We start from the raw sequence: 26,821 nt of genomic DNA on the forward strand, positions 1-26,821 counted from the left end.
TGTTGTAGAAATAGCTATTTTCATTTAGGTCTAAGATTTCACAAAGCTCTTTTTCTCCCTTGTGCTCTCTCCCTCTCCCTCTCTGTCTCTCTCTGACACACACACACACACACACACACACACACACACACACACACACACACACTTTTGAAAAACTCCCAACTGATGGAGGAAAACTTTTTTTAAAAAAACTTAGTTACATATGAACAACCAAAATAATGGCTATTGTCCTTGGGACAAATTAAGAACCACATACAAAGCTACTCTCGTTGTGTTGTGGGATTATAAAATAGATCCTCTCAGTTGCCCATTCTCATATGCAAGTATTTCCCATGACCAGGGTGGTGTGATCACACAGGGTACCTATAAGGAACATGAAAAAGCAGATGACAGAAAAACTCGGACTTATGGTCAATTTATGAGCTTCGTAGCTTTTGATTTTTTAAAAAACATTTCAATGCATAATTTCTCACACATACAGTGGATCACAATTCACATAAAGGTCCTGATTCACAGCAGCTAGTTTGGGATTTTCACACTAGGAACATTAGGAACAAGATTATGATTGAGACAAAGCAGCAGTTACTGAGACAAAGACATCTACTCGTTGAGCCTTGGTGAAGAAAGTCTTAGGGTGCCAGCAGTCTCCCAGCCGTATCAACTCTCATCTTCTTGGCACCCACAGAAAACCAGGCATATGGAATTTCTCCCTGAATAAGAAAGTAATGAGATGTACTGTGGCATACACCCCAAATTCTGTCCTATTGTAATAACTCTGATCTTACTTCTGGACTTAGCTTCTTTTCTGTATAACTTTTAGCATATGGTGGTACCTTACCATAGCCTTCTATTAATAACAATGGTGGTAATCCTTAAATCAGGAAATAATTGTTTCTTTCTTTTTTTTAAGAAGTTTGCTTTTTCTCTGTACTCAGTAAAATGACAGAGAAAGTAGCATAATAACACAAGTGTGACATTAAAAGGAATATGAAAATGAACATTTTTTTTGAAGTGGAGGTGAAATAGACTATATTCTAGTTTTTGTTTGAAAAAATGTAGGAAATGATTAGTAGTTTAAATAATGGCTTATTTAATCATCTTGAGAATACAAGAACGAATACTTCAAAAATTATATGTGAGCACCATTTATGATGAAGGCAATGTTTTGACATTTCATATTTTATAATCTTGAAACATAAAGTGAGACAGATAAGTACACATGAGTGTAAAAGTCTGATATTGATTATAGAAAATTTTGGATATAGAAGCTTTAAAATAGATAAAACCGTTAAAAGTGTTGACCTCATTATTTGGGAAATAGGTAGTTCCTCCATATATCTGATAACCTACACTGCATTTTTAATTTTCTAGGAATAAAAGGTCATCTCTATTATATCAAAGTTAATATTTCTTTCAAATATATGCTTACACTTTATCTGAGACTGTATAAGTACTTGTAAAGTTTTAAAAAATTGTCTCATTGACTCCCACACTATGTTGTTGGAATAGCTGACTCTTTTCTGAAGTGAGCAAACTAAAGAACAGGCCAGTGGTGTCCCTGGCAAGAACAGGTAGTCAACCAGTCAGCCAGAATCACTGCCAGAATCCACAGTTGTTGTTCTGAGCTTAAAACTCTAGGTAAGCTCATCCCTCACTTAATATTTCTCAACAACCCCCTCATCTACCACTATACACACTTTGTTTCTCTTTATGCGTTCAATATGCCTCTTCTAGAAAGGCAAATATAAAACTTATTTGCCCTCCTTAAGAATGCCTTACTACATACAACATCCAACTCAATGATTTGCATCATTTTAAATTGCAATGAAAAAAATGAAACCATCATTCTCAGCAAACTATCGCAAGAACAGAAAACCAAACACCGCCTGTTCTCACTCATAGGGGAGAACTGAACAATGAGATCACTTGGACTCGGGAAGGGGAACATCACACACCGGGGCCTATCATGGGGAGGGAGGAGGGGGGAGGGGGGAGGGATTGCATTGGGAGTTATACCTGATGTAAATGACGAGTTAATGGGTAATGACAAGCTGATGGGTGCAGCACACCAACATGGCACAGGTATACATATGTAACAAACCTGCGCGTTGTGCACATGTACCCTAGAATTTAAAGTATAATAATTAAAAAAAAAATTAGAAAAAAAAAGAAAAAAGAAAAAAAATGTTTCCTTCCCCACCTTCCTACTTCTTAATACACGTTAGGAAATGCCTTCTTAATGTTTACCAGAAAAATGCTTAAACAAAATGTTATCCTGTATCTATTTAGTTGTGTGTGTGTGTTAAAAAATAATAATAAAATAAAAATAAAAACAACAACAACAACAAAAACACGTCCCTTGAGAACTAGTCTGCCTCTAATTCAACCAGCAGGCTTAGCTGTCCCTTAGTTTCCACACATAATAGCAAAAATGTAGCTTGTTTCCTGGAAAGCCCTAAGGTGATCCCACTCATTCACATGGGCTGCTTTCCTCATTGTCCACAGGTTCTATGCTGGCCTCTTTTTAAATCAAAAGCACCCATAAGTTAACAGTATTATTAATCATGTTGCAGACAGATATAATCATAATTTAGTCCTGTTTTAATTAAATCCAATTTTTATTGTTGAGATGGCACATTTTCACTATGGCCTTCAAAATTGGTAACTGTCGTTCCCCTCAGTCTTGCTCTAGATTTGCTGTAAAGTATTATTTAATTAGGAAACAGATCTCACACCTCAGGGCATTTATCAGATTAACAAAATTAGCGTAATCTTTTTTTCAAGGACAAAACAAATTGCTTTTTAAAAACCAAAGATAGGAGAAGGAATGTATCATCTCACAGACATTGCAGCACTGAGTATAAACTTTGGTCCTTTGGGATGAGTCATTTCTTACCTGTAGTCCATAGATAATCTGAAAGGTCCATGTATCTATACCTGCATTAAGCATTGTTTTTAGACTGAATAAATATTATGTATTTGTAGACAACGCACTGCTGTTTTTAAATGTATGTGGATGCTGTTATAATAAAGTGTGCTATTCAATACATGTGTAACTAAATTCTGGGAAGCTTTTATTTTGTTCCGTATTCAAACGGCCATGAATAGAGGTACATTTAGTAATAATAGATTCAGGTGAAGGCTTAAGAATTGTTTTGGTGAGAAAAGAGAGTATCTTATTTGAGAAGGCTGGGAACCAACTACTGTGATATTAAGAACAGAAAAATATATAAAATCAAATCCCTTTATATCAAAAAAGAGTAAACACATTATAAAAATACAATATTACCCTGCAAAATGATATTTATTTAATCCCAGATAACTTTAATTGTTTCTGCTTATGCCACCAGCTTCCTCCTTCTATTGTTTAATTTTATTTGGCCTCCTAATCTCAGGAAAAGCAATCTGGTTTAGAAAACACCACATAATAGTTACAAAGCACCCAAACTTTTTGCTCAAACTTCAAAAGACAGACCTGAGACCTAAAATAATCTCATATTTGAAGATCAAATGCAGCAGCAGCATTTAGAGTAAATATCTCAGGTGGCTCAATTGGAGGAAAACACTGTTAGGCCTACAGAATGTATAGAATAATGTATAGTTACTGTGTGGACATCTGGGCAGGCCTGAGGCTGCAGTTCCAGCAACAACAGGTTCAGGATCTTGCTTTGGTTTTTCTTTCATTAGATAACTATCGCAATCCCCCAAACAGAAAACCCAATATTTACAGCACTCTTGAGAGTTGAGAGTGGGTGGTGTAAACAGATTAGTGTATCTTTGGCATTCAGTGATCCTGTCTGTTTTATTTGTTTCAGTAAGTACTAGTTACATCTGCAGAGTACACTGTTCTCTGATCCAGAGAGGTTTAAAATGGGAATAACAGTGGGTGGGTGTTTGAGATCATCAGGAGGGAAGCCTCCTGCACAAGCTGCCTGAAGGAGAAGCTTACACAACACCTGTCTTTCTTATGTCCAAATCAAGTCTTTGCCTCTAGGCTTAATAGCTTCACAACAGGTATAAGGACAGTATCCAGAAAGCCCACAGATAATGCAAGACCTTCGCACAAGAAAGAAAGGCTCATTCTTTGGAACCTGAGGAGGGTAGCCCTTGTTTTCTCTGAAAGTGAAAATGGAAACAGAAAACACTATCGAGTCCCAGCAAGGAGAGAATTGGTTCATCAACAAAAAATATCAAAAAGCACAGGCTTCGGGGCAGTTCTGCTCTGGCTCCTGCAGCTACAGCTAGAATATGAGGCCTGTCAAGGAAGGGGAGGTTCTGACCCCACTAAAACTTTCCCAAAGGAATGCTGGAAATACAACTGTCCAAATAGTTCAACTTCACATTCATCAGCCCTCTGGTACCCCAGTGCAGCTTGAGAAGTAGGTCTTGTAGAATCTCAGGCCTAAGAACTATTTGACACCAGTTGAATCAGACTTCTGTTTTCCCAGGCAACCCCAAGTTTGTCATCAATACAAAGGACTCCCACTGACTCCAGCTCCACTTCTTGTAAGCCTTCCAGAAAAGTCTGCGTATTTAGAATGTATTCTCAAACTTGGGGGCCTATCTGAACATAATTACAATTTCTCATCTTTTTGACTCCCCACTGGCTGTAAGGTAGAGAATCTCTGAGTGTGCTTTCTAATTATATGAGAACTTGGTAGTTTCTGTTGATATTACATCTTAAATAGTATTGTGAAGCTTAGCCTTTTCTCCTTTAATTCTACCTTCATCTTAAGCTAGTCAGAAAGCCATTAGCTTGCTGAAATTAGAGAATATCACAAAGTCTAAATATGCAGTTCTTCTTTTAGGATGTTTAGATCAATTACATCCTACATCCTCAAGTCATATGACACCAGATAAAATACAATAGAAAGAAAATCAGTTTGCCTTTATTAAGACCTATGCTTTCTTCATTTGATCAATAAAGAAAAAGACATTCAGAGATAAAATTACCTAATCAAATTCAGTAAAGTATGGAAGGCACCATAAACTTTGTCTGGGTAGAAGCTCCACTCTCCCGAGAAAATTGCTCAATTTACTTCATATTAAAGAATAGAATTCTGATGGATACTAAAATTTTTCCAAATATATTTTGAATGGGCTTGCTCCAATGTAATCATGATTAATGGCTGATCTAAGAAATTCTTGTACCAAAATCTGTTTAAGACAACATGTTGGTACCATGGCATTACTTTAGCAGAGGTATAATAAATATGATTATATTTCTTCGGGAATTATAGATGAATGTAAATTATGCTCCCTTTAAAGGAACTTCAGATCAAAACATTATTATTTCTTCTATGCTTTGTGCTACCAGAAACAATTTCTTAATAGTAAGAGATTTTGATGCTCCTCGGCTCTACCTGAAGTTCTCACAATTTACCCTGGGAAATGGGAAAACTGATAAATTTTCCAATTTGCCAATTTCCCAACAAAGAAATGCAACTGCCATATTTCCTGCAACTGGAAAATTTGCCAATTTTCTAATTGCAATAAAAATTACAGCTGCATTGCTCTGTTGGGATTATTTCTCAGGAGTAGGATAGATCTAGACAGATCATAATGGTCCAGTAGGCAGCTTTATTTCCATCATCGCTAATCTCTTTGCCTTGCCTATTCACAAAAACAGTGGGAACTGAAGGTCACAGGAGAACATATCTTTAAAAAAAAAATTTAACAGGAACAACCATGGCTAAAAATATCCAGTCTTACTTTAGTCTATGGTGCACTGATTTAAACCTACTTATCTCTTCCTAATCCTTTATGGTCTGAAGAAGGAAAGTTTGAATAGATCCTGTTCTGAAAGTTCTTAATGGCCAGTCTGTTAGCTTTGCTGATTGTTACTTTATTTTCTGTCACCCACCAGGGAGGTTCCACATTCAGCTTTTACTTTTGCTTTTAGTCACAAAATGTCAGTCAACTCTCCTCTCTCTCTGGCCCTGCTGTCATGATAAGACAAGCACATCTACCCATTCCCATCAACCCTTTCTGACAGGCAGCCAGCAGCTCTCACAATTAGAATCTCCTTGCTGTGTCCTTGGTTAGACTCACCCCACGATGCAAGAAACACTCAGTGCCTTCTGAGCTTGGGAGAATTACAGAGAATTCATCCAGCCACAGTAGAGTGGCACTGGCCTAGATGTACAGATGCCTCTCAGTTACTACCTGGAACACCAGCAGGACTACCGCATTTGTTCCTCTAAGAATCAATATGATTTGGTGGAGATCACACTCTTTCTATTTGGGCTTGTATAAGGAAAAGCAGAAAGGCAGACAACAGACTTCCCAGTGCACTCCACTGAGTGAAGGGAAGAGATGTTATGGCCCTATTCACCAGCCTCCATGGCCAGGTTCAGTAGCAGACATTTGAACAAATCGGGCTCTTCTCATCTGAAGAGCTATTCAAGCCACAGGCACCTCATCAGTGGACTCCCTCCTGCTGCAGGAATGTGTACCTTTGACTCTCCCAGGAGTTTGAAGGGCTGTAAAGGAACAGCTGAAAATGACCACAGACTCCGTGCACAACGAACTGAACATGGTCTATGTTCTTCTGTTAACTTAAAAAGACACTGTCAAGATCTAAAGGTCAAAAATGGGACCAAACATGCATCGTTTTTATCAGACGAGGAAATCTGATAAAAATCACTCATAATGTTAGGAAAATGACTACTTTTCCTTTTTGTAAAGTATACTTTTTGTGGGACACACAAAACTTTTGTTTTGTGCTCCCCAGGGCGTGGGAGGCACCCAGCAGAGGCTCATGTTGGCACCCACCCCTGCAAACTGACATGATAGAACTCTTCCATAAATTCAAGCTATGACTTTTACTTTAGTGCAGACAGCATCATTTCAAACATTTGTGCAACCACAAAAAGGCAAAAAAAGAAAAGAAAAGAAAGAGCTCTGTTTGCCAAGGAGAAGCTGACAAATTTCTGAAGGGGGAAAATTCACTTTCGAGCTTGTGAGTGGGAGTCACAAACAAAAGTGAATCTCCAGAATCAGAAAAAAAAAATAGTGCATCAAAACATAAAACAGCAAAAAGACTAAATGAACAACTTGACAGTGTCCTTTTAAGAATGATGGACGATAAATTTAAGGCAGTCGTGCAAACCATGGCACGTAAATGAATTCTTCATTCTGATGGCATGCACCACATCTGTTTCCATGTTAGAAAGTGGAAAAACCCAGGAGAGAGAAAGCAAGGGGCAAAACACTAGATTTTCCATGCAGCTTCTCTTACACATTCACTGCAGTGTGGGGGTTTTCAAAGCTGCACATGTGCCGACGGACATTGGCTGGTGGGCGAGAATTCTGGCTGCCTCTTCCTAAAGATTGAAAAGAAAAAGACACCCAGTGAGCGAGGGGGTTATACATGTGTACAGATATGGCAAGTCCACCACTCAGGCAGTGCCTGGCCCTGAGCCTTGCTCTGTATTGCCTCCACCTCCATTTCCTGTATGGTCTCTGCTCTGCCTGGCTGTTTCTTATTGCCAGGCTATTTCCTAAAGCCATGTCAGTGGGGTGCATCTCTTTCCAAGTGGCAGATGTTTTTTTGCTCTCTGTGTGTGTGTCTATCCCAGGTTTGCTCTTTCCCTCCACTGTTGACACCTTTCTTTATCCTTGGTGGCAGTGGACTTCACCTATACTCACTTTGATGTAGACTGATTCTTCCCGCCCTCTACCCCTCTTAAAGGAAGTGCAAGAGTTTGACACTGTGACTTAATTGCACTCTTAATTTTCCCGCATATTATGGCATCATGAATGCATTGCTGTCACTTCATATAAAGTCACATTTATCTCTTGGCATTCACAAGACAGAAAGTGTCCAATGGTAGAGAGATGGGGAGCAGCAAGAGACCCACCTGTTGAGACTGGAAGAATCTGTACAAGGGAAGAATATCATCTCATTCCCTAATTGGATGTCTCCCTATACAGCACCTAGGATAATCTGTCCTCTGTGCCCCTTTGGCAGATGGAGAAGAGAACTGGCTAGACATGACAACGCTGATGGGCAGCCATGGGTAGTTGGTCTTTCCATCATTTTTTGGAATAAGGATAAGTGCTTTTCCCATAAGTCAGCCAGCACTGCAGAAGGTGGTGGGATAAAGCTGTCTGGCTGTCATGCCACATAAGTGGGCTGCCTGTCATAGAAAATAATTTCAGGGACAAGATGCTTAGGGTGAACTATCAGCACATGCTACAGATGGTATGGATGAGGTTGGTTCAACTGGAGAGAAATCTCTCATGTCAGGGGACTCTGCAGTGATGCAGTTCCCTATAGGGCTCCTCAAACTCATCAGTGCTCTCTATGAGTCAACCTCTGACCCTCTGCCCAGAAGATCCTGGTAACAATTGTCCAGGGTAACCTGGAAGAGGACCACAATGGCTCCTGGCAAGTCAAAGACCTTTTCCTTCTCTTCTATCTCTTTTTCCCATCAAAGTAGACAGAAGAGTGAAAACTCGGAAGAAAGAGGAGGAAGAGGTATTGCAGGAGGAGACCATGCCCCTTCCTATTCCAAGTCTTTCAGGCTGAGGCCTGACACGTGCTGGAAAGAAGAGCTGTGAGTTTTAATTTTTAAAAAAGAATACTCTGGAACAGATGTTCACTACCTGAAAGCAAGGGATTTGATCTGAATGTATAAGGCAAGAAAAGATTTTCCATAGCACAATGAATGTAACAGAGAAGCAACAAAATTAATCCATATGTACAATTCCATCAAGTTTGGACCATTCACGAAGTCATTTAAAGGTGCATGATCTACCCAGAGTAATTTGAAATTCACATCCAAAAATAAGAATTTGAGACACTTTGGTGTAACTTCATTATTACTGCAATAATCCATTCATTTAAGAAACTTAGAAAAAGAGACACTGCTTGCTATCAAACTTATCAGGGTAATATGTCCCTGACATTCAAGATGCCCACTCGAAATCACAAAGATCATTGAAACAATGAAAATGTTAGCAAGGAGATGATCAGGAGTAAAGGTATGTCTGAATATATAAATGAAGTTAGTGGGAAGTAATATGTAAAATAATATTCAAACAACTTTATTTCTCATGAAAGAAGATAGAAAATACACTCAAAGTATTAGACGTTGCCTTGTTTGCATGCTCTTGACCCTCTAATTAATTCTACTTTTGAGGAATGTCTGTATGTGGTCTATTCAATCGGCACTAGGAACTGGGGCCCTGGCAGGACCAGCTTCACGGGCCTGTAACCAGCACAGACAGACAAACACAATCCCTCCCTCCAAAGAGCCCTGCACTTGATGTTTAGTGCTCTCTGATCATCCTCTTGAAATTCATAATAATGTTATCTTTTAATTTGTATTTTGTAAATGATGGTCAATTCGGAAAATAGAGCATGCGCTGGGAGATTGGAGCCTCAGTTTACACATGGCCCCCATCTTGCAGCCTCCCTGCCTTTCTGGACAGGCTATGGGCTTTTTGGACTCTTGTCCCCTGGGTCTCAGCCCTGTCCAGTCTCCCACTACCTGTTGCTGCCTAGAAGTCACTACCACTTTCCCTCTCTCCCTCCCTCCCTCACCTCCCCTCCCTTTCCCTCTCCTTCCCTCCTCTTCCCATTCCTTTTTCCTTTCCTTTCTTCCTTTTGTAAAGTCACTGCTTGTCATACACTGATGGATTCAGCATAGCTGTACCCATATATTTCCATTGCTCACCACTGACAAGGGGTTGGGCACAAGTCCTGATGAGATCAGGGTCTGATGTATGTGCCTTGCACTATCTCAAGACAATGGATGGCAGTGGCTCTCTCCTCCCTGGACTGGCAGTGCCACTACACTTTTTGTAGGCAACACGCAGTGGCAAGCCTCTTACCCATCTTTTATCCAGATACCTTAGATGTCTCTGCACTGTTATTGCAATACCCTTGGGAGTCGCCTGTCTAATATGGACTGAGGCAAGAGGCATGTGAGAAAGAGAGGTAACTGGTTCAACTTCCCTATGGCCTCTGCCCAGTGACTGGCTGGAGGGGAACCTGGCAGCCTGTGGGCCATGCACGTGCAGTCACAAAATGGGGGCGGCCGTGTCTGGTGGGACTTCATTTGCCCCACACAAGGGAACACAGCACTAAATGAAAAATACAAATCACCATGACAAATCAAGAGAAACTATGGCTTTATAATGCAGTACCGTTAACACTTCCCCTGCTTTTTGAATCAGGGGCTCCGTGTTTTCATTTTGCACTGGGCCCTGCAAATAATGCAGCTGGTCCTGCCTGCTGGGGATGTCTAATGATAAAAACAAGGGGTGGGGGGATGCCTTGACAACTTGGAGACTTGATGTACTGACCTTAGCACAGTTGCACAGTGTGGTGTATCCGGGCTGCATCTGTACGTCTGTGTCTCCCGGGAATTGGACAGGAAGCCCTGTGGCCTCTGTGACTTACATTCCCTCTTTAAACTACTCCTGCAGTTAGGGGACAGTTCTGTGGTTTCTTTGAGGCTTTCAGGCATATTGACAGCCAAGCTTCACACAGTAACTTTGAGTAATCCCAAAGACACCCTAATTAACTATTGATGGAAAGGTTTGAAAAAAAAAAGAAAAAAAAAACTATAGAGCATCTCCTTTATGATCCCTTTTTTTTTGGTCTCTGACTTTCACTTTGCATTGAAGTGAAATATAAATGGCCCTGCTTTTATGAAAGGAGTGTTTTATTAAAGGTTACAAGCTAAGCCACGTAAAATCTGAGGCCAGAGTGGTCATTTTATCAACTGCATAAAAACTGAGAGAAAGAGGTTGACTTCAGGGTATTTTTAGTAATTGCAAAACCACATATTCAATCAACCACAGATTCAGCAAGGCAGAGTAAAAGCTTGGAGGGAAAATGTAGCATATGGGGGCTTGTCAAATATAAGTCCCAAATCTGTGCTTGAATCTTTTGGCAGAAGTTGTGGATTTAAAGAAACCCCAGAAGTAGTTTAGTTAGAAAGAATCCTCTTCAATTTATTCTTAAAGTGCAAAGATCTCTCGCTCTTTCTCTTCCCTTCTCTCCTTCCTTCCTTTTTTCTTTCCTTCCTTCCTTCCTTCCTTCCTTCCTTCCTTCCTTCCTTCCTTCCTTCCTTCCTCTCTTTCCCTCCCTCCCTTCCTTCCTTCCTTCCTTCCTTCCTTCCTTCCTTCCTTCCTTCCTTCCTCTCTTTCCCTCCCTCCTTTCCCTCCCCTCCCTTTCTTTCTCCTCCCCTCCTCTTCCCATTCCTTTATCCTTTCCTTTCTCCCTTTTGTAAAGCCACTGCTTGTCATACACTGATGGATTCTGCATAGCTTTATCCATATATTTCCATTGTCCAAATAATCTTCCTTGATATAGCAGCCTCTCTGTCTTTGAGAGATACTTAACTCTGTACGACTTTGCTTTAATATGTTATTTTATTTACATCAGGTCACCCATTCTTTCCCACTTTCTATGTAAAGATTTATTTTTTAAATGAAGTCAGAATTTGTTACAAATAAATTTTACTCATTATGATGTTAGCAATGAGATCTCTGTTGAGTCAGGAGGCCTGGCACTTTCCAATTGTATGATCACTTCTTTCAGACTCAATTTTTTCACCCATAAAGAAGGATTGTTGAAAAAGTATGTGTGAAAATGCTTTCAAATAGCAAAATGCTATTCCAGCCTAAGCCATAAGCCATTGCTATTAATACCCTTATTTTGAAGGATGGAAAAATAAAGACACAGACAAAAGACCCAGATATTTTAAATATCAGTGTGTATTTAGCTTAGACTTATTTCATAGGATCTCAAACTTCCCTTCACTTTACTCGTTGACTTCAACCACTTTCCTTACTTAAGAATCTCAATAACTTCTAGTAGAAAATAAACTAGACTTTATTTTCTCTCTCTTCCAGACTTTTTTATTTGGGCAACAGTGACTTTGAATGGATTTTTCAGGAACAGGTGAGGCACACAGTCAGGTTAGCTGTCTATGAAGTTGCATGTTTATGGAAGTTTGGAGGTTAACCTACTTTTTAGCAGAGATAAAATGGTCTATACAATTCCAGATGGTCAGTCTCAAAAATATAGAAAGCTCACCATGGAAATAATAATGCAGCAGCTGTCCAAAGTAATCATAAAGAATGACAGCCACCACTCAAGACCATTTTAGCAGGGTACAGTCTATTTTATGTTGTTTTTATAGATAAATACATAATTTGTGCCTTTGATTGCTCTCAAAAGCCAAATGCATTTGCCTATTTTCTGAATTTTAATATTTGTTTTTCAGCATTTGTTCATAGGAATGGAGAATGGAGCTCTGAGTATGTGTGCGGGCTCTCTGAAAACGGAAATTTTTTTCCACCCTTCCTTTTAACACATGCATGTATGTCAAAACTCTTATATGCACAATGCAGTTTTTCCATACAGGTGTAAAATATTGCTTCATTTCAAAATTTTTAATATTAAGATTCATAAACTAGTAAGAGACTACAGAGAATGATTTAATAACATTCAGTTTAGTTACTACCATAGATTTGCCAAATATTAACATTTTGCCTTATTAAAATCTTCTTTCTTTTGAAAATACTAAGGATATGTTTGAAGCCCTCTGTATATTATTTTAAATATGAGTCTTCTCCTTTTAAAGAGACAAATTGGTATGTATTGTCGCTTGGCATATTTTAATGCTTTTACAACATGTATACTCATATGTGTCAGTAAATAATACATGATAGTGTTTAGCATGTTGTATTTTACATACTTGACATTACTCTACATTTCCATCCAACAATTCCCTTTTTGCACAGTATTATGTTGGTATGTATAGCCCTAGTTCACTCACTTAAACTAAATTGAATAAATACCACACTTTAACAAATAATCCATTCTTCTACTGATGACCATTTAGTTTGTTTCCTACATTCTGCTATTTTTTCAATGCTGCAATAACCATTGTCAAGTATGTCTTCTTGCACAAATGTGGGAGATTTTTTTCCCATGATATTTGCTTAGAACTAGAATTGGTACTTTGTTGAGCATGCACATTCATCTTTCTTATATATTGCCAATTTGCTCTGCAAAGTTCTTGCACAATTTATACTAGTGTATAAGGTTTTTAGACATTCTGTTTGGTTTTTAAACATTTTTAAAATTAACTTTTTATTATGGCAATTTTCAGAGATATCAGATGTTGTCATCCTGATGCATACTTTGTAAAAACATCCCATCAGTCTTTCCTCTGGTGGTTTTAGCAGCCATTAATTATCAGAGTGTAGATAAATTATTTTATTATGAGACTTCAAAGTGGTGATGCAATTCTATCATCCTTTTTGTATCTGTCAACTATATTTCCTTTCTAAAGAAGAATTTTCCCTCATCATCTATTTAGTTCCTCTGAGATAGAGTTGAAACAGAAAATGTAAGGCAAATAGATGATTCTTTTCCTTTATTTACCAATGTTAAGAATCCCGACTTGGTTTTCTAACGTTCTCCAATAGTGTATCACATGGGGGTCTGCTTCTACTGTCTGTTTCCCTAGGTTTTCCAGAAATATGGTCCTATCTCTTGGTATGCCTAATAGTATTTTATATCAGATGAGACTCTGTGAACATATAAAATAAGATTATGTTGAGGCCCTAGAAAGTGCTATCTTGCTTTACTATTTTCTCTGCTAAGTAGAGGGACACTGCTTAACGTAATCCAACCAGTGACTCAGCTGAGTCACAGTCATTTTGCAATTTTGATAAAAATCAGTCTACCATAAAGCATATCCCTTTAGGACTTTCAACAGAAAGCCTGGCTGTGCACTATTGCACTTCATCTGGTGGGTCTTTCTCTCCATCACCTGCTTTTTGGTCTGCTGCAGATAGCTTCAAAATTAGAAAAAATATCTCGACAGGGAACCTTTATCATGTGTTTGAATGACTTTGAGTCTTCAATTTTGTCATTTTAGCTTCACATGATTATGAAAGTGTTTTTGAGCTCTCTCCTCGATGAGTCTGTCTCTCAGTACTGGAGAACTCCATGGAAACCTATTCTGTATGCCAGATGCATTCAGCTTATCTTTTAATCTTTCTGACCCACCCAACAGCAGACATCAGCAAATGTGCTGAGGGAGAAGCTGGACCTGTGGTGATGCCTCTCTGGCCTTTCATTTCCTCACCCCAGTCCTTCTTGACCAAAAGATTTCCTGTTTCCTCTGCTCCTTCCATTGATTCTCCTCTGGGCCCAACCCTGGAAACTCAGGGATATGGTTTAGCTCTCTGTCCTACCCAAATCCCATCTCGAATTGTAATCCCTGTGTTGGAGAAGGGGCCTCGTGGGAGGCGATTGCATCATGGAAGCAGGCTTCCCCCTTTCCCCTTGATCTTCTTGTGATAGTGAGTGTACTCTCACGAGATCTGATTCTCTGAAGGTGTGTGGCACTTCCCCCTTCACTCACTTGCTTTCCTGCTCTGCCATGGTAAGACTTGCTTGCTTTCCCTTCGCCTTCTGCCATGATTGTAAGTTTCCTGAGGCCTCCCAGTTGTGATTCCTGTTAAGCCTGTGAAACTGTGGGTCAATTAGACCTATTTTCTTCATAAATTACCCAGTCTCAGGTAGTTCTGTATAGTGGTGTGAGAATGAACAAATACACTCAGCCTCCAGATAGTGCCCTGAATTGGCAAATTTGGACTATCAGTGTTTGCCCCATGGAAACACGGCTGCAAATAATTGTCTCAGTTTTCAGTTCTCTCTCTGAGATTTTAGTCTCATTAATCTTCTTCATTTCAGTAGCTCCCTGCTGTAAATAAATTACCTTTGTCTTTCCTATTGTTTTTCCAATTATTCTTCTTGGGAGCTATTCAGCCACAGTCTCTTTCATTCTACCCAAAACAAAAGTCTCATCAGGATTCTTTATTTCTTAATTTTTGCTAAACTGAGAGTTGCAAAATGGTACCTTATTATTTTTCTTCCCTCTGTTTCTTTGGTAATGTTTAGGTTCCCTAAAGGATCCTTAGCCTTCATAGAATCTTGCATATGTTTCCTTCACAATTCCAACATGTTTGTTAAATTCCTGTACAATTCACATTGCAATGTAGGTGAAATCTCGGTATATCTCCTGTGATCCCTTTTACTCCTTATATGTTATTACTGTTAATTCTAATCTCCCATAGGCCATAGTCTCTAAAGACTGATATAATTCATGTCAGAATTACCTTACATGCTACATATGGGGCATATGTATTATAAATACATATGCCCCAATTCTTTCAAATAATTAAGAAAACCATAGAATTTCTCATGCAAATCTATTACTTTTAAGAGTGAAAGAAGTTTTCTTTATAATTAAGCCATAAAAAAGGGATAACTTGGGACTGTCTGGATAGGTACAAAGACATATGGCCACTCTACTTATTATGAGTGTTAAATGAATGATTGAATAAATCAAAACAGAATATAGAAATATTCTTAATATGAATATTAGCAAGAAATAATTTTGAACTTCTCTATTACTTTGCTAATTGCAGGGATAGCAAAAGCAATTATTTTATTATAAATTCTTAAATTAATTTTAAAATTTAATATTGAATGTCATAATGTCCCCAGGAAAATTTAAATTTAAAAAAATTGGTAAAAATAATGTGTATGTATATGCTTGTATGTATATATGTGTGTGCTAAAATGAGGATATACATAAAAATATCAATGGTGATTTTTCTTTCTAGATATAACTGGAAGTAATTACTATTAGCTTCCTTGTGCTTCCCAATATATTCCAAATTGCACACTGTAAGTATTTATTATTTTTAATATAAAAATAAGCAATGAATTATATTATAAAAATAAAGTTATCATGACCTAATAATTCAGAGTATGATTCCTTTTCCTCTTAGCTTTACCCCAATAACTAAGATACTATATGGGGCTGCACACATATTTTCTTTCACTTAAAAAAAGATATAATGTAAACATTCTAAAAGTATGTATTAAAAGATATGAACAGCTACTAAGGAGACATGCCAAATTTAAATGATAGAATTTGGCACAGTACTAATATTTTTTAAGTTGATTACTACTGAAGTTTTTCTTATTTCAGAATTCTACAGTAGAGTACAGTTAGTACTTTTCATGTTGTAAATACATTATTTTATTTTACCTACATTTTAAGTGTTTGTTCTCACATATAGGCATCTTTTCCAATGAGAAAACAGATGCTCAAAATTAGGAGGAAATAAAGGCAAATCAAGTTACACAAAAGGGAAAATAGCCTGCTGTGCTTCCAGATAGACTTTAGATGACAAACTGCCAAAGTCAAACTTTTTATTATCTTACTTTGATTTGTCACTGATGGGAAGAGAAAGGGATGATGAAAACAACTTACCAAAAGTTAAAATTTTCACCTCAGAATGTTTTGAAAAAAAGAAATAATTACTTAGTAAGAGGCTTAAAACTGAAGATGTAATGATAATTATAAAGGACTTATAACACTAAAACCTAAAATTTTGTGAAGATTATGAAATTCTTGGCTATAGCACCAACCTCAATATTAGACACCTATTTCCACTAAGGTTTATTTCACACTGGTATTTCTCTTTAAGCAGTGGCATTAATACCTTCATGTCATCACACATGGAACCTGAAAAAGAACTGAATAAGCAATTGTCATACAACTTCTCTCATAGTATTACAAGTCTAATCACCATAGTCCTGAAGAACAACATAGTCACATTAAAGCCTGTTGAGAAAGTTATTGGTTTTCTAACATCCTCCAATAGTATTAAGTGGTAGACATAATATAAAAGGGAGGGATCAAGATTGGTATAAGAAGATTTCTGCTTTCAGCTAATAGGTAGTACCCCAGGGCAAACTAACTCTACCACTGAAAACAACAAGAAAAACCAGATAAATTTTTTTAAACCACTGAAAGATATTGAGAAGCTGTCATGGCAACCAGAATCCAACAGATCAGTAAGTTGGAAGGAACAGGACTTCAGAGAGGTAAGCAGATCATCTTCAAGCTATTTTTCCCTTCGGAATTTTTGATGATTCTTGATACAGGACAACAGACTAAGAATCCAGGCAGAGAGTCTTAACTAAGAGGGAAAGAAGCAAGGAAAATTGTTGATACATTCACAAGGCTGTAGACATAAAATTGTAAATATTCAAGTGCTCCAAAGCAGCTAGAACTTGAGGAACTGAGATCCTGGAGAGAAGGAAGTAAAGAAAAGTGAGACTGACACTTGGTGGTTTCCCTCTAGAAAGATTATCACATTTTAGGCTACACAAAGCACAGGATACAAAACCAAGCAGAAAGCTGCTGAAAATCAGGGTAAAGTTTCTGGAAGTCTCACGGTGCTGAGGAATCAAAATTGGAGTTAAGACTTTCAAAGAATTACAGGTTCAAGTACACAATCAGAACCCAGAATCTCAGCCAGGACCCCTGGATAGCTCCACCCTCAGAACAGGATGCACCAGGTGAAGCAGAACAAGTTTTATAAAATCACAGTCCACATCAAATCAGCTCAGTCTGTAACTGGATTATAACATAAAGGAGAAACATATGGGGATACATAAATATTGATTATGCACATCAATCACATTAATAGTAATATAAGATAGGATGTAAAATATGTGTAGAAATGGAATTCATGTGAAAAAAGCACAAGAGTGATGCAAGATAAATTTAAGTGTTTCATGATCCTTGCCTTGCTTGGAAAGTGATAAAACTACTAATTTATGTGAGATTGTAAGAGATTAAATAATTTTTTTATAATTTCTATGGTGACCATAAAAAATAACAAAAGAATTTAGAGCTAACAAACTAATACAGGAGAAGGTTGAATATTAAAATACTAGTGATTATTATTTTGATAAATATTAGACTAATCAATAAAAGAAAAAAAAGGTAAAATGGAACATAAATCCAGTGAGACAAATAGAAAATAGTTAAGTGGTAGATATAAATATATCAGCATTTATATCAAATGTAAATAAACTAGATATTCTAATTTAAAGGTAAACATTACCAGACTGAAAAGCAAAATCAAACTTATATGCTGCACATATAAGACAATCCTTAAACACATAAACACAAAAGGTGAAAGTCAAAGGTTAGAAAGCTGAAAATCAAAGGATGGAAAATGGTATATCATGCAAGCACCAAACAAAAATAAAAGCTGTTAATTATACTAATGTCAGACAAAGTATACCCTGTTTCTAGTAGTCTATATAGAGGACAAAGGAGGGCTTATATTAGAAATTCAGGGTTTGATTAATATTTGATAATTCAATATATTTCCCCAGTAACATAGAAAAATATAATCATTTCAACCAATGCAGAAGAATAACTTGACAAAATTCAGTGCCTATTTGGGATCAATTTCTCAGCAAACTTAAGAGTATGAGGGAATATCTTCAACCCTATTAATGCGCATCTCTGCAAAACCTAGAGATAGCATCAAACGTAACGATGAACTTTTGAATAATGACAATGATATCCTATACCTAGAATGGGCAAAACAATCATGGAAAATAAGAGCAAAGTTGAAGGACTTACACTAGCTGATTTTCAGACTAAAGTTTCAGTAATCAGGTCAGTGCGGTATTTGCAAAAAGGCAGATGAATACATGGATAGAACAGAATAGAGGGTTCATAATCAGGACTAAATGTGTTTTCAGCTGATGTTGACAAAAGTACCAGTCATTCAATGAGGCAAGGCAATATTTTCAAAAATGGATCTGAGTGAACTGAATGTATATTTAGAAAAAACAAAAACAAAAACCTCGATCCACTCTATTATGAACTGAATGTTTGTGCCTCCTCCAAATTTATGCATTGAAATCCTAACTCCCAATGTGATGATATTAGGAAGCGGGGCACTTGGGAGGCACTTAGGTCATGAGGGTAGAGGCTTCATGAGTGAGATTACTACTTTTATGAAAGAGACCCCAGGGAGCTTTCCAGTGTCTCTGCCACGTGAAGATACAACGAGAATACAATAGTCTACACGGTGAAAGAGGGCCCTCACCAGAACCCGCCCATGCTGGCACCCTATTCTCAGATTTCATCCTCCAGAACTGTAAAAAATAAACTTCTATGGTATATAAGCCACCCAGTCTATGGACAGCTTTGTTATAGCCACACAAACTAAGACCTATTGCTTATGTATTACAAGATGTAGTACAGTAAAAATGTAAAAGTCAAAACCGTAAACCTCCCAGGAAAACCATAGGAGAGTATCTCTATGATCTGGGAATAGGCAAGGTTTCTACACTGAACTATGCACTAACTGAAAAAGGAAAATTTATCAATTGGACTTCATCAAAATTAAAAACTTCCATTCATCAAAAAATACCAATAAGAAATAAAAAGTCAAAGACTGAGAAAAAATATTTGCAATACATAAATCTGGCAAAGAATCCAAATCCAGATTATGCGATTAATAATAAAAGGCAAATGGCCCAATAAAAAAGCAAGAATCTGGATAGACATTTCACAAAAGATGGTGTATAGATAGCCAATAAACACATAAAAAGACTCTCAAGATCATTAGTCATCAGGAAAATGCAAATGGAAACTATAATTAAATACCTCTACATACACATTAGGTGGCTAAAAATGTCAAAGGCTATCAACACCAAATGTATCTCATACATTATTGGTAGGAGGCAAAATGACAAAAGCGTTGTGTAAATTTGTTTGGCAATTTCTTATAAGTTAAACTTGCACCTGCCTTATCAAGCAGCAATTTCATTCCTAAGCAAATAACCATCCTAAATGAAAATACATGTTCATAAAATCTTGGGTATGTATGTTGATTGTACCTTTGTTTGTCATAGTGAGAGTTGGAAACAACCCATACGTTCATCACCAGAAGAATAAACATTGTATATTCATGCAATGGAACGTTACTCAGCAATTACAGGGAATAAGCTCCTGTTACATGTAAGAACATGGATAAATCTCATGTGTGAAAAAATAGAGACATAAAATAATATCTACCTTATGATTTCATTTTTATTAAGTTCAAGAACAGGCGAGATTAACATATGGGGCTAGAAATCAGAATAGCGGTTGTCTCTAATTGGAGAGCAGGATAGATTAAAAAGCGACACTAGGAAACTTTCTAGAGTGAGGGCAATGCCCTAGGTTTTGGTTGTAGGTTGGTTTCATGAGTGTATTACACATTTGTAGGATATATCAAACTGTCATTAATGTCAATGCATATTGCTGTATGTAATTATACTTCAATAACATGTACATGAAATGAGAGAATAAAAAGGATTAGAGAAAAAGTGTAAATATTGAAGCAAACCAAAGATGATTTAATATATAGATCCTAGGAATTCTTGATGAAGAAAACTAAGGCAAAGAAACAAATACTGAAGACTGTAACTCAAGAAAATTTTCCTAAAATTAAAAAAATGTAAATCCATGTTAAAAGAGAGTATTACATTTCTAAGAATATTGACCCAATACAATCAGTACCAATAACTGTTCTAGTAAAATCACTAGACTTTACAGAAAAAGAAAAATATATTTTGGGTGTCTAGGAAAAATCAGTAAGCGTTTTATAAGGGACGAAAGATTATTATCAGATTTGGGGGCAGCAAAGCTTTTATACTAAATGTAACTGGAACAACATATTGAAAATACTTAAGAAAAATAAAATGTGCACCCTGAATTATATCCAGCAAAATTGGCTTTTGAGATAAAGATTGTAGACAAAATGTTTTCCAATAAGCAAAATCTAAGTTTTAGTCCCATGAACTTTTCCTGAGAAATCTACTCTAGAAAAAGATTATAAGCTTCAGACTAGTGAAATAACTAGGGAGACAGCATCATAGGAACCGGAGGTAAGTGCTATCCTTAATTGTAGAACTAAGATGAAATGAAAGTTAAAAGAAAGATGGTATTGTACTCAAATAATGTAGATATAGTAAAACTATTTTAAAAGGAGGAGATAGGAAGATAGTATGAAATCTGTTTTAACTCTCCTCAGTAATGAGTTGGTAGTGGTAGTATTAGTAGTTATTCTAGGATGTTTGTATGACTATCGTGGAATAATAAAAATATATACTTATGAGATATTCTGACCCTCTCATCCATTTTCTTGGGAGCTAGGATTCTTACTGTGGGAGAAATGAAATATAGATGTAGTACATGTTAACAAAAAAGCTGTCTATGAATTTCTGGTCAGAAAAGCTAAGCACAGGTATAATAAGGTAGGCTTTGGGACACAAACTGAGCTGATTCTTAAAATCTACTTACTACATAATTCACAATCTTAAAACAGTATGATGCCATATGAATGTAGTATGTTCATGGGTAGTGTGATAAGCAGAATGTGGGTATTGTCATCTCCACTGTAAATAAACTGAACGCTACAAAAAAAAGTAAATGTTAAAAACATGGTGAGCTGCCGTGAACCCCAAAGAGTGCACATTCCTAATGAAAGTTTTCCCAAGGGCCAGCCAGGATCTGGTTCTCAGTCTTGCTGTCATCCTTCCTTCCCACTGCTCACCTCTCAGCTCAATCCTAAATGCAGGGCTTATTTTTGTCTACACCGAAAAGAATGATATGTCAGCTAGGATGAGACTTACATTAAACAAGTTCATGAAATAAGATTGACACATGCCAGAATTCATTCCATTTTCATTTGCAATGGAAATAACATACAGCATTGACAATGCTGCAACATATATCAATAGACTTGTAAGGGGAAACAAGACTTGATCATTGCTTGTTCACATGGAGGCACAAGGAGGGGATGGAGGGTTACAAGATTCAATAGTTAAACATTTGATGGCATCAAATGAAGACAGTTAGGTTCAGCTTAAATTTGTAATGAACCCATTGGTCACCAAGCCCTTCACCCACCTCCACCTTATAGAGATCTGTGGTCATTTCCAATGTTTGTTTGGGTGACTGTTTTGCTCTGCTCTCCTCCTTTTCCAGATCAGTCATGTTGTAGTATGTTTATACATTTATTCTGGTTATAGTTCAACTTTTATAGGTCTTGGAGCCTAACAATCCTGAGGCAAAGGCATGTCTCTCTTGGCTCTGTGTAGATCTTATCATTTAATTTTTTGAGCAACTTTACTTTTACTTTTGTTCTTACTTAATATTTCTCTTTGTTCACTGTCTTCATCCCACCTGTCAAAGCCATAGGTCAGGTCACTGTAATGTCTGCCCTGGACCCTGCACCAGTATCCTCCCAGAGCTCAGGCTCATATCTTGCTCACCTCCTAAGCATCCTCCATACTGGGGATAGAGTGATAGTTCTGAAACACACATCTCATCAATCACAGTACACCCTATTCTGTGACCACAGTGGATTTTCATTGTCCAGAAGATAAGGTCCAAGCTCATAAGGCTTCCTCTAACTAGTTTCTGAGTGATCTGGCCCCAGAGACCTGTCGAGTCTTGTCTCACTATGTTTTCCTTCTTACTTCCTCTGCTCTAGGCATTCTGGAATTGCTTCATTTCCATCATCTGTGAGTGCTTCTTTTTTCCCATCTTTACATCCAGATTCCCTGACTGCTCTATCCCATCAGTCTTCTTCCTTTCCTAACCAACCCCTTCTCCTTCGTCAGAAATCTTAGCTAGGGTAATGCTTCCTGGAAATATTTCTAGCATTCTTGGACTGGTTGGAGACTTCTAATAACACTCATATAACACCAGTACTTCTCATAGAAACACTCACTACACTTGTATTGTCTTGTTCAGTGCCCAGTCTACTGGCTAGATTTCAGTTTCCACAAAGTCAGGAGCCAGATGTGTTTGTTCAGCACTGCAGTTGTCCCAGTGCCTGACACATTTAGGTGCTTGAAAGTTGTTTATTGAATGAATGAGTCAACAATGTTTATCTTCTGGATCTTAAGAGGTATGTTTCAGCCCTTGAAACCAAGCCTATAATTCTAACCATCCTAGGAAAAGTGATTTTACACCTAGGATTAGCCCTGAAATAACTTTTGGCTTCACATACTTGAAGCTAAACAAACATTCCTTATAAGGAATACCAACCCTACTGAAACCTTTTATTTTTTTCTTCATTTTCCTAATAAGCTATGGTCTTGTTTGCCTCCAAATCTCTTTACATCATGGTCCCTCTGCCTAGAATACTCTCTCTGTACTTCCCCCACCTTAACCTCCTCTTTCTTAATCTCCTTGTTGGTCTAGCTAATGGAAACTATTGTCCATTGAGCTTCCTAGACCTTCCCTGCCTCTAAGGCCTTTACTAGAGGCCCTCTAGGTGCCTCCCAAACACTCCCTACTTTCTCTGTTGTAGAACGTCACCGTGTCACATTTTCATAGCCAGGTTTATGCTGGTATTCCTCTACTCCACTACACTTGAAGTTCTGTAAGATCACACACTGTGCTATTTTCCTTACCAATAAATTGTCCACAGTTTGTAAAATAGTTGACTCTCTGTAATTTTTTAAAATTAAGGACTAAATTATAAAAATCTTAATTGAAGTTTGCAATAAGACACTAATGGAATCAACAACTACAGTCACAGAACTGGCGGACAGCATCCCTCTTTTTCCTCATCTCTACTGCAACTCCATTATCATAATTTCTTTTAATGTACTTTTATTACATAGGTCTATATTTTTTCATACCCATCTAAGCCAAATAATATAAGAAATATAAAGTTTGATCAAGTGGAAAACAATATTAATTACCACAGTATTTGAGGGTATTTGCTAGGAGCATGATAACTTGAGAATATATTTTTATAACTGGAAAATCTGCGGAAGGAAAGTATTTCCTAATGTTATTGATTTCTTTCAAACAGTTGTTTTTCATTACCTGGAGCAGCATCACCTAGGGGCTTGGCCTAATTTTGTTAGCAGCCAATTCCTCATATGTCTTACAGATAACCTGCATAGAGGCTAGTATTAAGTTGCCTTCAGTTATAGGCAGCTTCCCTTACTCTGTTGAAATAAAATCTTATTATAGGCACATTTTTTGTTAAATTGATTAAATAGTCACAGATTTTCTTTTTATATTCTATTAACTAATGTTAGCAATAATATTTTATTGTTCTGTAACTTATAATGTATTTTTATTAACTCAGAAGACAATGTTCTAATGATCTATTTTCTTTATAAGACAGCAAAGCAAAGCAAAACAAAACTTAACTTCTGTCTTTTCTTAGTCTTCATCCTGAGGCAACAGAGAGACATTTTATAGCCAGAAACCCATATAATAGAAGTGAAGATAAGGTCTGGCTTTTAAACTTAGTTGACTCTACACCTCAAACTTTCATAATAAATGGATCCTCTAACAGAGCCATGGAGTTTTCTTCCCCCTCCATGGACAGTATTTCTCTCTGTGCTAGGGAGAACCCTGTGGGTGGAGGGAATTCAGTCAGTCTCTTTGGGTATCTGGACCTATAACAACATGTGAACTCATGAGCATTGGCATGGCTATCCTTAGACTCGCCATGAGTGCTCATGAAATAAAGATATCTGAGGAGAAGATGAAGAAGGCATAGGGCGAGACAGGAGACAGGAAGATAGAAACCTGGAGCCTTTCCGCTCTGGAGCCAGTCTTCTCTGTCATATGAGATACCGGATATTATTTCTTATATTTTTACATTAAATACCCCACCCTATGTGCTTAGACTAGCTTAAGTTGTCAACTATAACTTGCAGCCAAAGTGTTCTAATTAATGATCCTTTAGGCTCTATTCTTATGATCTGAAGCTTCCAAACCCACTGGGACTTTCCTCTTATTTTCTTTGTTCTCTAAACTCTCAATACTTTTGCTCCCCCTGACTGGCTTTCCAATACATTCACACAGTCTGCTTCAACTTCAGTTTTAAGTTGATAATACTTTATACTGGACACTAAGGCTAGCAGATGGGATGCAAATGACCTCATCTTTCTTTAGCTGAGGCCAAGCATGGACAGGTTGCCAAACTGTGTCATACAGGGTGTCCTTCTTCACACATCTCACACTGAGTAACAGTTGCATGCCTCCACTTCCAGCAGACTTACAGCCCCTCCATTTTTTATAGCATGAATATAATAAATGCATAAGGCTAAGGCATATCCCCAGTTTCTAGAACTCTCTTTACTTGAAGGGGTAATTAAGAATTTTATGTTAGTATAGTATATAAACTTTCATATACCTTCCCATGTTTTTATAATTTTAATGTTACTGGCTAACAATTATTGAGATTTTTCTCAATTATTTAGGTATCTTGCTGTGCTCTTTATACACATTTTCTCATTTTATCCTCCTCAGAACCCTATGAGATAAGCACTATTATTATCCATTTTTATAACTCAAATGCATAGAAGTTAAGCAATTTACCCAAGGACTAGTAATTTGAAAGAAAACAGGTCACTCGGTAGACATCTGCTATGGACTAAATGTTTGTGTTCTCCAAAACTCATATGTTGAAGTCCTACCCCAATGTGAGAGTATGAAGAGGTAGGGCCTTTGGAAGATAAGTAGGTCAGGAGGGTGGGGCCCTCATGAAGGGATCAGTGCCTTAATGAAGATACAGGAGAGAGCTTGCTTCCTCCCTCCTCTGCTCTCTACCATGTGAGGATACAATGAGAAGATGGCCATCTTCAAACCAGAAGAGGACCCTCACTAGGACCCAACCTGCTAGCACCCTAATTTAGGACTTCTCAGCCTCCAGAACTGTGAGCAATATATTTCTACTGTTAAGTCACCCAGTCTATGATATTTTTGTTATAGCAGTTCAAGCTGACTAAAAACAACATCTGACTCCAAAATTTCCCATTCACATGAATCACCACATTTTACTGTTTCTTATCATTTCATGCACACAATGTTGTTGTAACTATGTGTTATACCACGAACTATTTGGGAATAGGCTCTATCTCTTATTAACTGAATTTAATGCATGAATAATAAAAACATTGTTGAGGTAACAAACATAGAGAGCCATTGAATGATAAAAAATAAATGATTTTATCCAGAAAACAATGATTTTTGGCCCCATTTCTTCCTCTTATAAAAATGGCATTGAGTTTTCCAAGTCTCAGATTCTTTATTTGCATGATGGTGCAATGAACGTACCCACCTTGGGCCATTACAGATAATTATCTTGGAATATTTATGAATTCAGTTTAGAAACTACACATTAACATATGAGAATAAAATATTAAGTTTCAGAACTTGAATATGTATTGACTCTACAAGTTTATTTGAATCTGAAATATAAAAGGTGACCTATATTTAAATGGAATTATGTTCTCTTTGAAGCCATAGCATAATAGGTGTCCATGGTCTGTCTCAGGTGAGAACTTGAAAATATGAGCCATAAGTATTAAAAGTAGCTATTTCTGTGTTATTTATGGAGCAAGTGTGTTATTTGCAAGGAAAAAAAACAAGGAAATGGTGGTGACTGCAAATTTGCCTCACCAGGTTGGGGACAGGGAATGTGCATCTCCATTATCCTGGGGCTGTTCACCCCTTCCTTTCACTTGAGCATGTGGCTCTCCAGGTGGTCCCCTGCAGCAGCATTCTCCTCCACACGCCATTTACTTACTAAGCTATGTTCATTCTAAAGTATGCCAAGGGCCTTCAGGTGAAGAAAAATTGTTGCATCTTTCAGGAAGTGAGAACACTCTAGCCTGATTTTTTGAGGAGCACAGGACTTTACCTCAAACAAAATATCCTTGTGCTGGCCACCTAGGCACTATGACTGTCCGTGCTTCAGGGACGGATCTAAGGATTTCTAACTCTTTCCAGTCACACAGAACAGATGTGCATGCTGTATCCCCAACTGAATCTAACTCTGGATACACAATACCCTTTTCTTCTTCTTCTTCTTCTTCTTCTTCTTCTTCTTCTTCTTCTTCTTCTTCTTCTTCTTCTTCCTTCTTCTTCTT

The 26,821-nt window shown here is 37.4% G+C and overlaps 1 protein-coding gene across 2 annotated transcripts in view; it reads right to left on the reverse strand.

Moving 5' to 3' along the window:
* Positions 1-26,821, reverse strand: part of GRM1 (glutamate receptor, metabotropic 1) — a 485,478-nt gene that overhangs the window by 3,986 nt on the left and 454,671 nt on the right. The window contains exon 9 of one of the 2 annotated variants that reach the window (XM_011959443.1): positions 7,241-7,325. The exons of the other annotated variant lie outside the window; for it this stretch is intronic. Coding sequence (XP_011814833.1) covers positions 7,265-7,325 — 61 coding nt within the window. The 3' untranslated portion in view covers positions 7,241-7,264. The remainder of the gene's footprint in view (positions 1-7,240; positions 7,326-26,821) is intronic. 2 annotated transcript variants of the gene reach the window in all.

This window comes from Colobus angolensis, unplaced genomic scaffold (assembly GCF_000951035.1).
Source record: "Colobus angolensis palliatus isolate OR3802 unplaced genomic scaffold, Cang.pa_1.0 Scaffold493, whole genome shotgun sequence".
NCBI classification, from domain to species: domain Eukaryota; kingdom Metazoa; phylum Chordata; class Mammalia; order Primates; family Cercopithecidae; genus Colobus; species Colobus angolensis.